We start from the raw sequence: 15,123 nt of genomic DNA on the forward strand, positions 1-15,123 counted from the left end.
GTTTTCCTTTGCAACTGACCTCCTGAAATTGTGTTATACACAACAATCTGCATTAAATACATAATGAATATAATTTAAATTACAGACTGAGCAACACCTGTAAACACAGATTTACCCAGAAAACATCAGAAAAATGATTCTGAACAGACACACGCCAGTGCACTTTTCCATATGTTTATCCCCCACAATCTGGTTTACTTCAGAACAGTGCTAATATGACATTAGCTGGGTCACACTTGCTCAGAGACCTCTTGTGTCCCACACAGGTGACTCCCGTAAGAAAAGCTGAGGTTGTGAGTGTTCGCGAGCACTACAGAAGGTCCTCATTAGCTTGGTTTGAGGGAATACACAGCTAAGGAATACTGGTGGGTGGGCATTTCAGTCTCTTTGAACACTGCTCCATGGTCTCGGAACACAAACCCTGTGCACTATTCCCAGATGCATCATATTTAGTTTAATGTATTCTTATTTGTTGAATTTAATTAAAAGGACATTTTTAATAAGGTACTTGTGGCCTGTTCTCTGCAGGTTTACCGTGCTCTTGATGAAGCATTGATGAGAGGATTGGTGGCACCAAAATGGCCTTTGAAGTAGAAGCATGAAAGTGTTAGTTGAGGTGCTTGTCAAAGATGTCATTCTGTCTTCCATTTCTTCAAAAACTGCTGAGGACTTGTATGATATCACAGTTCAATCGAGTGGCTGAATAGCTCTGGACTGCAGTGGACATGACAGCTTCTTTTGGCAAACATTTACTGGAAATAAAAAAAACTAGACTTCTAAAATGTCTTTAGAATTTGTTTAAGCTGCACTGCTCAAATGTGTAGACTATTTAAAAGGCAATACAATATTAATATTTTTTTACATAATGAATATTGTTACAAACTTTGTATTAAATAAATAAATAAACACTTCAATCCCTGCAGAATAGTAATTTTTATTAAGTAAAAAAAGTATTTAATTAATAAATTGTCTAATTGTCTAATGAATAATTGTGTAATTCAATTATAATATACATACCATATATATATATATATATATATATATATATATATATATATATATATATATATATATATATACTGCTCCGAGATCATGGATATATTTATATATCATTTAAACATTTAACAATAATATTACAATATAACAATATTTAATCTGTTAACTTGCATCCTGATATAGAAAAATGCCTTATTTCAGCCACCACACCCCCTAAAAAAATGTATAGAAAAAATAGAGAAATTACAGTTCATTGCTACAGTACTCTAGATATGAATACATGTGTGTAGTTTTACAAAACACATCATGAGTAAATAAATAAATAAATAAACGTAAATCGAAATCTAATGATTTATATACAAAACAGGGAGAAAAACGGGATTCTATTAAAGAAAATCACATGAGTTCCTTGCATTGAGGATTACAAGTCCCACCATTCAACGCGCGCTGTTGTTGCGCATGCGCAAATCAATTTCGAAACCTCCTGCGCTGCTACTAGCCTAGTCGAAAGTCAGAGGCAACTATTTCACCCTAATTCGTGCTTTTGTGTCTAGTGTGCAGAAATGGCAGCTAGATATGACAGAGCTATAACAGTTTTCTCTCCTGATGGTCACCTGTTTCAGGTGGAATATGCTCAGGAAGCAGTAAAGAAGGGCTCCACAGCTGTGAGTGTGTTTAAATTATATGGTTATATTTGAGCCGCAGCTTTAGCTCAGTGGCTAACTGCTACACAAATATACTCTCAAAATGTATTGCTATATGATTATTGTGAACAAGTGCTTGATACAGGAATAAACACTGTGATTGATTAAGACTGTTTTGAAGCAGCTGGGGTGTTCGCTTATTTAATAGCAATTTGATTGATACGTTAGCTAAGCGTGACTTGCATGTTGCGGCTAATATTAGCATGGGCTGTCCTGAAATTAAACTAGATATATTATTTGATTTGTTACCTTTATTTTGATCACATATGTATGTAAATGCATTTCAAATGCTGCACTAGTACACTAACTTACTACTAAAAGAAAAAACAATGAATTAATAAACATTTTTGCCAATGATGAATGAAGTTACAGCTCCAGCAACTGGGTTTAGTTACTAGATGCATTTCAAACGTCACGACTGTTGAAATATCCCTAAATAATATAATGCCATATTAATAGTTTATGTTTGGTATTACGTTTTATTGCGCTTCTGCTGTAACAATGATTCATGTAGTTTCATTTTTTAAGTCCGTGTTGGGTAATAGACAATATTTCCGGAAGAGGGCGATGTGCCCATAAGTTAAGGTTTAGACATAGCCTAGTGAAAATAAAGTAGTGCATTCACGCTAAATTAGTTTCTTGTTCGTAAAAGTTACCAGTATTCAGCAGAGGCGGACAGAGTACAGAGCTTTGTTACTTGAGTAAAAGTACAGATACCCCTTGCTAAATTTTACTCAAGTACAAGTAAAAGTACTACATTCAGATGTCTACTTAAGTAAAAGTACTAAAGTACTTGTTTTTAAAAGTACTTGAGTATCAAGAGTACAAGAGTAAATTTTCTAAATATTGCATTACTAATCTACTGCCACAGTGCTTACATTTATGCACAGAAACGTCCTACATGGAGTTATGAAAAATGTTAATGTTAATACCTTGGAGACTGTAAAAGGAATTGAAAGTAAAATCAAGTCAAATCAACTTTTTACCATGTTGCTTTATTTAATTTAAATAAATAAATAAATAATTAAATTTTTGGGGGGTCCCATCTTAAATGCGGGGACAACACACACACACACACCACATGTAAGGGTGGCGCTGCCAATAAAGCACCTAAAAGCTGTCACAAAGAACCGGCAAAAGGAATGATTATGAATATGTAAAATATAGCAAGGAGATATTTTAATTGTTTATTAATACAGTTTTTTACAATCACTTTGCTACTATTTTCAGAACCTTGATGTCATTTTTCAAAACTCTAGACACAAAACTCAAAACGGTTATCACTTGTAACACAGGCTGTCTAATGTTCAAAACATTGCATTGTGCATTCACATCTTTAAAGAAATCTTGCACTTGCACAATCATTGGTTCAAAAAACAAATTTACTGTGAAATACCATTGAAACATAACTATAGATCACCCACACACAAGCAACCGATAGTTTCACTGTGTCATTGTTCCTACAATCATTAAACATTGTAGAACAAAATAGGTGATCCAGGTTTCATTATGGTCTACATGTACTGTAAATACATCTCTGTAAAAGCACTGCAGTAGTAGAGAGAATACACACATAGTGGAATCACTGAACAAAGTGTGTAATATATTGATGCAAAACACTACAGTGCAATCACAACACAGGTTTATTGGAATCAAAGCAAAAATATTAAATATTAGTCTACATCCATGGGTATTGTAGTCTAATTGGTTCATGCTCCACGCTAATTGGTGACAATGAATCTCGTTATCTTGAAACTGTCATGATTTACTGTAAACATGGAAGATTGTGTGTCTGTTTCCATACAACTATGCATTAAGAGTAATGCAACAGTTACTTATCATTTTGAGCGGTTGTATCAATTGATAGTTAGATCATTGTAAGGAAATGAATAGACACTCATTTGAAATGTAATGTGTGAATTGCCTTTTGAAATAGTAGTACTGTGATGTTAAGTTGTGTCATATTGAACAGGTGATTTTTGTTGAATGAACAAATGATCTAAGTTTTATGTGTATTGTATCCAAGCAATTGAGAAAAGGGTTAGAGTTTTGAAAAATGTGCATTTTGATCATTGGTTGTGAGTTTTGTGTCTAGAGTTGTGAAAAATGACATCAAGGTTCTGAAAATAGTAACAAAATGATTGTAAAAAACTGTAAACACTTGTTAATAAACAAGTGTTTTCTTTGTCAGTGTCGGCTAAGATGAAGTTGACGATGCTGACTCGCGATCTTCAGTAGTGAACGCGCCAGAGAGAAATGCACATTTCATAAGGATTACATAAGCAGAGAGCAGTCTGTAGTCTGTTTTCTTTCGTTTTGAATTTTTCTGTTTAAAAGTAGACATGTCTGTGAGAGGCAAGTAGGCTACCTTATACACTGAGTTTCGGTTCATTTATGAGACGAGATCCAGTTCACGTGCCGGCGCCTCCATTTCTTATCTATCGTCTGCTATTTACTTCTTATTTATTAAACCCAGGCAATTGGTTGATGAAACATTGATTAAAATTAAGATACAATTAATGCAAAACGAAATTCAGGTTAAAGAAAGGTTTTGTGTTTTCTGTTTGATGTCTCTGTGAAAGTTTTAAAGCATTTTTTATGCCGCTTTCAGAGCGCTCACGTCCGTAACGGAGAACACATCCATAACATTGTTTTTTCCTCATAAATGCAAACCCGAAAAATAAAATAAAACAAAATTAATATTTTATGTACTGTGGAGACTGAGCGCCAACCCTTCTTCATTCGCTGGGTAGTAGCCTACTTTGGTTTGCGCAGTGTAATTCACATAATCAGTAACATTTTTATAAAATTTTATAAAATTAGTATATTTTGCCTCCTAAATTTTTTTTTTTAAGAAATCAGAAATCCCTCGTGGCTACGCCACTGCCACATCTGTGTTAAACACACCACATACTCAAGAACATCAAACCAAATGCTTGGCTTACATTAAGGTGTAATATAAAATCTGACCATGGAGTTGACTTTGGTGGAAAGCTGAAGGTGATTGCTGATAGGCTGTCCCAATCAGTGGCGCCTGCACAATCCAATCACGTTTGAGAGGGAAACAACAAATTGAGGGTTTCCGAGATTGTTTTTTTTTTTTTTTTTTTTTTTACTCGGGTACTCACGGTTATGGATAGAAATGTATTGGAGTAAAGAGTACAATATTTGCCTCTCAAATGTACTTGAGTAAAGTCATGAGTACTCCCCAAAAATGATACTCGAGTAAAGTACAGATCCCTCAAAATTGTACTTAAGTACTGTACTCAAGTAAATGTACTCCGTTACTGTCCGGCTCTGGTATTCAGATATTAAAAATTCGTTTTTTCTACTAACTGTGAACTATTTTTGCACATCTAAGGTTGGAATCAGGGGGAAGGATATTGTTGTCCTGGGTGTTGAGAAGAAGTCAGTGGCAAAGCTTCAGGAGGAGAGGACAGTCAGGAAGATATGTGCTCTGGATGAGCATGTGTGCATGGCCTTTGCAGGTAATATTCATTCTTCTGTGTGTATAATCAATGCCATGAAGGGATAGTTCTGTCATTATAATGTTTGTCAGTAACCGTTCACTTTAACTGTATGGCCTGAAAGTGAATGGTGAGTGTGACATTCACTTTTTGTGATTTAACCCTTTAAACTGGTGCCACTAGATAATTAATTAAAAACCACTGACTTGACAGAATAGGTGGTGTTTATAATATGGACTCTACAATGCATTGGTGAGCATGGTTTAACATTTGAATGCGTTTGTTGTTTGTGTGCTGTCCAGGTCTGACTGCAGATGCCAGGATTGTCATCAACAGAGCTAGAGTAGAGTGCCAGAGCCACAGACTCACAGTGGAGGACCCAGTTACTGTGGAGTACATCACCCGCTATATCGCCACACTCAAACAGGTAACACCCCCCTCACTCCAGTTGACATACAGGCCATTTAAAGGGATAGTTCACTCAAAAAATGCACAATCTAGACCTGTATGACTTACTCTCTTCTGTGGAAAACAATAAAAGATTGAAAAATGCCTTGGTGTTTTTAGTGTACAGTGAAAGTCAGTGGGGTCCAATTTTGTTTGAATACTTTATTTTGTGTTCTGCAGAAGAAAGTAAGTCATACAGGTTTTAGAATGACATGAGGGAGAGTTATGGCTGCATTACCGGTACTCTCACGTAGCCAGACCTTCAATCTGACGGCTGAAGGTCTGGACTCCATCACAGCTTTCATTGGCCAAGGACTGCCCAAGAGGACTGAAATGCAAAGCAACCAATCACAGGTCATTTTGTTCCATGACATGTTTAGGGGGCGTCAACATATAAAGTCAATGTCCCTACGTTAACAGACCGGCATGTGACTAATAAATTATTGATTCAAGATAAATTGTTTCCCATTTTGTGTGCCTTAGCCTCAGATGTCATGCTCTCAGATCATTGGCCGAACGTCTAATGCATGATTTAGGAAAAATCGAATTGTAATTTTTTTCCTGATAAAAATTGTGTTTGAGATTTGTATTTAACCCCAGGTTTGCTGTTTTTGTTTTTAGGGCTGTGCATTGTAAATACTAACATTCATGGATGTCTTAATTTATTAATTTTCAGACTTTAAACCATCAAGCTTTTGTTCTGTCGAAACACAGTAGGATGTAGGGATGGCTCGATACCACAATTTTGGCTTCGGTACGATACCAGAACCTAATACCTCGGTATCGATACTACATCGATTCCACAGGTTAAAAAAAAAACAGTCTCAAAATTTAAATGACACTTAAAAAAACACTGCTTGAAATTCTCCACTACCAAATGTGCAAAGAAAATGTATCAAAAAAAAAAAAAAAAAAATTCAGTCAGGGAACATACAGTAGGTTAAATTTTGATTTTGAAAAAAAAAAACCCCACTGAAATTATACAATTAAAATAGGTTAATATCTATAATAGATTCACATATAATAATAGAATAATGAAATGACATGTAAACCATTAGCTGTCATGCATCAACAGAGATTTATCAACATTTATTGCATTTATTCATCTTGGTTTGGTTACTGTTTTGGTTCATATTAGTTTAATGCATTGCATAAAGTAATGTTAACATGCTAAAAACATGTATTAGTAAATTAAATTTTAATTACTGATTGATATAGATTAATAAATGATATATTACTGTTAGGTCAGGTTACCTAATGAATGTTGACAAATGTAGCTTAATTGTAATATTAGTAATATTCATATTACTACTGTTACTCTCTCCCTCTCTCGGCTTATTGCTCTAGGGGTCACCACAGCGCCACAGTGATAGGGGTCACTATCACTAATACTAAAATGAATATTATACACATTTTTATTCTTTATTCATTCAAATTCAATTAATACATGTTTGTTTGAAAGTGCAAAAATGATGAGACCTACACTTAATTGGTTCTAGCGTGTCATGCAAGCAGATTTGAGCCTTCGTGTTTACCGTATCATAAATGATAAGCTCGTATGTGCGCTGTTCAATAAAAGTCTAAATTAAATCAGTTGAATGATGGACTAACCTGTCGATCTCTGAACTCTTTGAACAAGTCAAGATGAGCAACTGACAAGTCAAGTGCTATAGGCAGATTTGATGTGTTGCCTCCCCATTTGCAGAGTGGTGAATTGAGATCTGTTTCTTTACTTTTCTCATTACTTTTGTTGGCAAAGTAATTCCTTATTTCACTCATACTGCTCTCTCTGTTTATTAATTTCGGGCGTGTAGAAATTCGAATGACTTTCGTTTGATCCATCGTGTTCCTCTGTTGTCACCGTTTGCCGGTTTCGCGTGACCCGCGTCAGTTTAGGTAGCGCACTGCCGCCTAGCGGTGAACTTCGAAACAGCAGCGCATCAAATACCGAATTGAACAAAATTATGATATTGTACCGTTTGAAATATAATATATACCGGTATTTTTGCAGTACCGGTATACCGCGCATCCCTAGTAGGATGTCCTTAACCCTCTGGGGTTCCTCATTTTAGACTCACACTCAGGACCTTCGGGTCAAAAATGACCCGGAGGGCGGCATTAAGATACATTTTATTTGAGTAAAATCAATGAAATATATTTTTGTTCAATAATATTTTTTCTTTTCTTTTTTGGTGTTTTGAGATAATTTTATAATTTATAATTAATATTTATGCAATAATTAAGACCCATTTTTTCCCCATTGAATATAATAGAAAATTTATATAGATATATAATTAAAAAAAAATTTTTATTAAAGCTGTATTTCATTTTAGAGTCAAGTCTAGACCTCATGAAAGCAATTTTTGAAATGAGATCGGAGCCATCTGGTGGACACACTGAGCATTTTTATCACGCAATAGCACATTTTTACCACTAGTGGATTTACAGCTCTCTGTAGAGACCTATGGTAGAAACACTCTAGTGATTTTTTCACATATTGTTTAATTTTTTCAGGTTTTTGATTTGAATATATAATAACAGATTCTCAAAGACTATATTTGTCATTTTTTTTTATTTTTAAAAAATTATTATTTTTTTGGTTGGTTTAAATGGTAATTTTAAGTGGCAGTTTTACTTTATAATACAGTCAAACCTGAACATTGCATTATAAAGAGAACAAATGGAAAAAAATTTGTCACCCATTGTTTTAAGAGATTCACCCCTTCACTGTTGTGTGCTTTTTTTCTGCATCCTGGCTGTTTTGTAGATTGTATGCACAAAAAAACTCTGTATTTTCACATTTTTGCCAATTTCCCATTCATTTCCTATGGGGGTCATTTTTGACCCGAAGACCCTGAGTGTGACTATTTTTTTTACGACCACTTAGACTTTTAAAATCCTTTCCCCAATTTTTTTTTTTTGGGTGTTCATATACCAAGTACCAAAAAAGTCACCAAGTTTTGGACCATTCTGATGAAGCTACGATTTTTAACATTTTTTTTATTTAAACGCTTCGGGTCATTTTTGACCTGAAGAACCCCAGAGGGTTAAAGCTTTTCTTTTGTTGACAACAGCTGGTTTGAGGTGTTTGTGTGGAAAAGAACACAGTGCCACGCTTCACTCTGAAGCACGCCGCGTATATATTTAATTAAATCGCAGTCTTTTCTATTTAATCACAGCAAGCCATATCACGATTTCAGTTTTATTTCGATTAATCATGCAGCCCTAGGGTAAGAAAAGAATGGATTTACAGGGTTTAATGACACTGTTACAACATTTTGCCACCTGTATTCATTGTGCTTTTTTATTGTGCAACAGCGCTACACTCAAAGCAATGGACGCCGTCCCTTTGGTATCTCTGCTCTAATCGTTGGCTTCGACTATGATGGGACTCCACGTCTATATCAGACAGACCCCTCTGGAACATACCATGCATGGAAGGTAAAGTGGGAGCAGTGTGTTTCCACAATGTTCAGATGTTACCCATTTTGCCACCGTATTGACCCTCTTCTCACCTGTGCTATCAGGCAAACGCTATTGGGCGCAGTGCGAAGACGGTGAGGGAGTTTTTGGAGAAAAACTACACAGACGAAGCCATTGCAAGTGATAACGATGCCATCAAATTGGCCATCAAAGCCTTACTAGAGGTAAACACCATGTCCCCACAGTTACATGCGTGCCAAACACTCTCATATCATAAAGTTGACAGGATGTAACATGTTTGCTGAGGCAATTGTATATGATCTGTGCTGTACAGGTTGTGCAATCCGGGGGCAAGAACATCGAGCTGGCTGTGATCCGGAGAAACCAGCCCCTAAAGGTAATACATTTGATTTATGATTTTTTTTTTTTGTATGTTCATCCGTTTACAATCGTCTCGATGCAACATTCTTGTCATCCTTTTAACGTTGGAACTGTCTCAGTAATCTGGCACATTTGTACAAATTCCACCCCTCTCTCCTTTCACAGATTCTGGAGTCCAAAGAGATTGAGACGCTGGTCGCCGAAATAGAGAAGGAGAAAGAGGAGGAGGCAGAGAAGAAAAAGCAGAAGAAGTCTTCGTAAATCACTCATGTGAATGTGTAGTTTTGTTTATACGGGCAGAAGCACTTGGCTCAGGCCCTTCACTGTACCCTCTCCCTTCCTGCATCTCATCCGTTTTAGAGCACAGTCTCTCAGTCTTCTGCTGAAACCACAGCATGTATGAATATGCTTTTGTTCCAGGAAATATTTGTCCAAATCTGAAGGAATAAAAGCATGTTTAGGGTTGGGAGTTACCAAGCAAGTCATTTGTTGAGCACCTACAAGCTGGCCACAGTATGTCAGTTTTCACTCTTCTCTAACACCACTGAGAATTCTGGGGGAATGTGCTCTGACTGATGTTTCCTAATAAACTCTTTTGGTTTGTACCAATGGACTGATGTCTTTCTATTGTCATATTTATCACAAAAAACATTCAAAGAAGACTTGATACAGCATTAGGTCTGTGATTAGACACTGGATCGGGGTGACAGTACTTGAACTACCAACCTTGACTAAAAAACCTAGCCAGTTGCCTTAAGGTCTAAATCCATGATGAAAGATAGATATGTGTGTCTGTAGGGTTAAAAAATTTGGGGCCAGTAAGTTTTTTTTTTTTATATATATATATACATTTTTACATAAAGTTGATCAAAAGTGACAAGACTTTTTCATTATTACACACAAAAACAGTCCATTTTAACTTTCTTCAAAGAATCCTGAAAAAGTATCATGGTTTAGACAAAAAAACAAAGCAGAACAACAGTTATTTCAACATTGATAAGTGTTACCTGAGCAGCAAATCAGCTTATCAAAATTATTTCTGAAAGATGGTGTGACCAAGACTGAGCGAATAAATTGCATTTTAATATGTTACAATAGAAAACTTTTTTAAGCTGTATTAATATTGTACTGTTAAACACACACAATATACTGTGTGTGTGTGTAGTGTTTTAAACATATTTACATAAAGAAAAGTCAACTTCACACAGATTGTAAATAAACCATTTGGGAAATTTTCATATGCAAAATTTGCTTATTTTGTGAACACCATTAGATTTTCTTTTGACAGAAAATCATCTTGAAACCATCCTGTAATTTCAATTTATTCTCTAAAGTGAGTGCTAGATTTGTCAATATTTACAATTAATTAATTTACACATATCTGACTGTATTGAAGGAAAACACATTTTGTCAGCAAATGAAAGGATATGCGTGCAAACAAACACCTCTGAACATACCAATCCAAATTCCTTGATGCTGTCTGTCACAGACCTCCAGAATCATTGATGATTACAAATGAAAATAAATGATCAGAATCACACATTGGATTGCAGTATCAGCGGATTCTGAATTAACACACACAATTTTATTTTTTTATTTTTACCGATGTATGTGAGAATAATTCGGGCAGTTCGTCTATGAACCACACTCTTACCTCAACTAACCTCTTCAGGGACCAGTCTCGTCCGAATGGGGCTTTAGCACTCGAGTTCAAAAGCTGTTTACAATGTTCAGCTGTTCTGCCTGAGAGGAGTTTTGGAGCGGTTTGGGATGGAAAATGATTGTGTGAGACTAGGCCTGTACTGTGGCAAGCCGTTTTGACTATTAATCATTCCCAGGATTATATGAATTCTTGATATCAACAATTAAATTTTCACTGATAAAAATGTTAATTCGTGATACCTGTAGTTGTATTTTCACTAGTTAAATGTCACCATACGTAGACTGTCCGTTTACATTCATTTGTTTGATATCAATAATTGATGTCTTACTATAGTTGAAATTCCAATTTCACATATCAGAAATACAATTCGTACTACTAAAAAAGATTTTTTATATCAATAATTATGTGCAAATATCTGTTCTTGATATCAACAATTGAATTGCTAATAATTTTTTTTATATATATAATTCGATTGTCAGTGACGATGTTAATTTCTGATATCATGAATGTGATCGTTGCCAGTTTAGATATCTGAAACTACTCTCCTAATTTTTGATATCAGAAATACATTTTCAGATCAGAAATAACAACTGTAACCTGTTGAAATAAATATACAGATATCAAGAATTAACATTCCAACTAGTGACAATTGAATCCTTGAAAGTAGGAATTTATATAGTAACAAAAGTAATTATTGATATAAAAAATAGTTTTTTCTAGTAAGAATTGTATTTCTGATACATGAAACTGGAATTTCAACTAGTAAGAAATCAATTCTTGATATCGACAATTGAATTTAAATGACAGTCTATGGTGACATTTAACTAGTGAAAATACAATAACAGATTATCAAGAATTATATTTTTTACTATAGTTGAAATTCAATTCTTGATATCAATATATCAAGAATTAAAATGTCCTTATATATAAAAATGGCCATTGTTACTAGAAATAGAATTAGCATTTTAACTAGTGAAAATTGAATTGTTGATATCAAGAATTCATATCCTGGGAATTAATAAAAGTCAAAATGGCTTGCCATACTAGACAGACAACATTAAAAACATCTTTGTTTTCATGAGCGCACTCATGCATAATAATGACGGGTAAATTACCTCTGTCTTCCTCCATTTGACGTGCTGTCAGAGGGACGGAAACCTAGAACGCACACATAGTGTGCCTTTGATCTGAGGCAGTTAGCAGCGCATGCAGATGATGATGCAATCAATAATTAATTGAATTGAAGAGCTGCAGTCTGGAACAATTTCACTGGCTCTTTAATGAGTCCATCGAGCACACACTTTTCTATGCATTTAGTCAGCATACAGGACCGTGAAATGCTACTGTAAACCATCCTTGCCTGAAGAAGCTCATTCTGAATCACTGCAAAGTATGCTTTCATGCACTTTAAAAGTGTTGCAGTAAAACAATAATACCTATTATTTAAAAGGTAGGTCTATGTCTAAAAGTGCACCAAGTACTGCCAGATTACGCTACATTTGAAGACCGAACTTTTCGACCATTAAATAGCCTTAGCAAGTCCAAAAGTAATGTCCAGAGTGGATATTTGTTTTTAGTGACTCTACAAGTTCGATTAAACCATCAAAATGGCAAAAAGGTTACAGGTTATTTGCACTATGCAAAAACACACACAAAAAAACCCCACACACACACCATAGAAAAACAAAAAGCAAGCTCACAGGAAAAAGCATACATTGAATTAATGCAATTAATAATTGTAATCAAAATTACAATTATGATTGTGTTATCACAAATAAAACAACTGACTCAAAGCACAACTATACGATCTTACAAAAACAAAGATTTTGTTAATTTGAATAAGGGTGATGTCAATTTTCAACAAGGTTGCTAATCCATGGTAGCCTATTTGCTTCTGTTAAAGACGTCAGACTGCATTATTTAAGCTTTTTTTATTTCTATTTAAATAATCGTGTTTAACAGCGGAATACCTGGTGAAAAACCACATCACCCATGATGCTGTACAGAAAATTCTACCAATCAGAGAGTTAGCACACCAAAAGGTCTCGTTAGCTCCACCCACTCCCATGAAGCACTGTGAATGTAATCGAGTCGATTCCCTAAACGCTCTTAAAATACTGTAACGTTTGTATGGATATTTTGCAATAAACAAAATATATAGTTTTATACATATAAATCAACAATTGTAAATGAGTAGTTTTATATTTCTTCATTTTAATTTTATTATGCTGTTCGCAATGCTTCATGGGAGTGAGGTTATTTAACTAAAGCCGTTATGTAGCCTACACGTGGTCTTGTCTTGTACGTGTCTTTTTGTCCGATTTTCAAAAACTTTGAAATCAAGGTTAGAATCAGAAGTTTGTAGTGTCGTGACTCACCTCGTAGTTGATTGGCTTGGTTCTTAGCTTATAACTCTTTAACAAAGACTTTTAAAAAATCCTTATGGGAAAAATGAATGGAAAAAATACTTGAAAACGCTGCTGAAAAAAGGGGGCGAGCACTAGGCTACTGCACTCTATTCTATCCAGATGATACACAAGTTGCTAAATTGTGGCGTTGGAAGAAACGTTGATTTGAAACTAAAAAAAGATGGACAACGCGTCTCCACTTCCTTCCACTGTAGAAAAATGAAGCCAAAATATCCCAGAAACGGTTATTACTGATTTCATCATTTGGAGCCGGACTCAACCGTTACACCCCGTTTTATAGCATCAAATAACAAACCAAACTTGTTGGAAAAACAAACACTTGAACACACACCAGCCTAATAAGAACTACCTAGAATGACAGAAACCATCTTCTGGAAAAAAATATTTGAGGTATAACTGGATTTTTTTTAGTTTGACTTGGATCCCATTGACCTTTATAAAACATAGGCTACCTCAGCCAGATCGAAATGTTTTGGCTTCACTTTTTATTAATTTGTTACATTTATATAGTGCTTTTATGGGTACTCAAAGCCCTTTACATGTGGTAGGGGGGAATCTCCTCAACCGCCACCAATGTGCAGCATCCACCTGGCCAGAACACCCACCACACACCAGCTTACTGGTCGAGAGGAGAGAGTGATGAAGCCTATCAGTATTTATGGGGATGATTAGAAGGCCATGATGGACAGAGGCCAATGGGCAAATTTGGCCAGGATTTTAGGACGTGTGCGGCACACTTAGTTTGAAACATTGCCGAAACCCTGATCTCTAATATAGATAATAAATCTATATCTAGAGATCAGTGAGCGGAAAACAAGTCTGGTGTAAAGTTGATCACTCGGCAGTCACGGTTTGCTTTATGTATGAAAAACATACCTTGCATTAATGAGACAAACAAATCATTTTCAGCATTTTGAATTCAGATGTAGTTATTGGCAGTGGTGGAGGAAGTACTGAATCTCAGTACTTAAGTAAAAGTACAAATAACCAGAGACATATTTACTTTAGTAAAAGTAGAAGTACCACAATGACAACCCTACTTAAGTAAAAAGTAAAAAGTACCTGATTTTAAATGTACTTTAAGTATTAAAAGTAAAAGTACTTGCATAACAATGTATTCTCTTAATGTCTATATTCTAATGATTAATAAAACAGTTAATTCTAATTCATTCAACCTAATAATGATGTTCAATATGATGGAAAAGCAGTTATATTTTAAGTTTTTGTCACCATTTCTGAACAAGCTTGCAATTAGGCAATATAGCCTACACATCAAGCTTACTATCCCCTTACTATATACGGTATATATATATATAAACACATATAATGTTAAAACGCCGTATATGGCGGCGTTTGCTGTAAACGCGATTCATTTATGGCGTAATTCTGAACCTCTTGGCTTGCCATACTAATCACATGCACCCCACATCACTACTAAACCTACCAATGCGTTTCCTATGCATGTAAAAACTAATTTTCGCGTATAAATTGCACGATAAACACACTGCGTGCTATAGAGACGCATTTAGTGTGACCGGGTTGATACATCTATGGCAACCAAACTTCACTGGTGAGACAGAAACGCTGACTTGAAGAGACAAGTTTCTCAGGCA

At 35.2% G+C, this 15,123-nt stretch overlaps 1 protein-coding gene across 1 annotated transcript; it reads left to right on the forward strand.

Annotated features, from left to right (window-relative positions):
- Positions 1-1,467: 1,467 nt before the first annotated feature.
- On the forward strand, positions 1,468-10,028 carry psma8 (proteasome 20S subunit alpha 8). Its single transcript, XM_056264515.1, has 7 exons — positions 1,468-1,661; positions 5,062-5,188; positions 5,470-5,594; positions 8,933-9,055; positions 9,142-9,261; positions 9,372-9,434; positions 9,584-10,028. Exons 1-7 carry the CDS (start codon positions 1,560-1,562, stop codon positions 9,677-9,679), a joined length of 756 nt encoding a protein of 251 aa, XP_056120490.1. The 5' UTR covers positions 1,468-1,559; the 3' UTR covers positions 9,680-10,028.
- Positions 10,029-15,123: the final 5,095 nt, after the last annotated feature.

The sequence above is a fragment of the Rhinichthys klamathensis genome, unplaced genomic scaffold (genome assembly GCF_029890125.1).
Source record: "Rhinichthys klamathensis goyatoka isolate OS25496 unplaced genomic scaffold, OSU_Roscu_1.1 h1tg000221l_1, whole genome shotgun sequence".
Taxonomy (NCBI): Eukaryota; Metazoa; Chordata; class Actinopteri; order Cypriniformes; family Leuciscidae; genus Rhinichthys; species Rhinichthys klamathensis.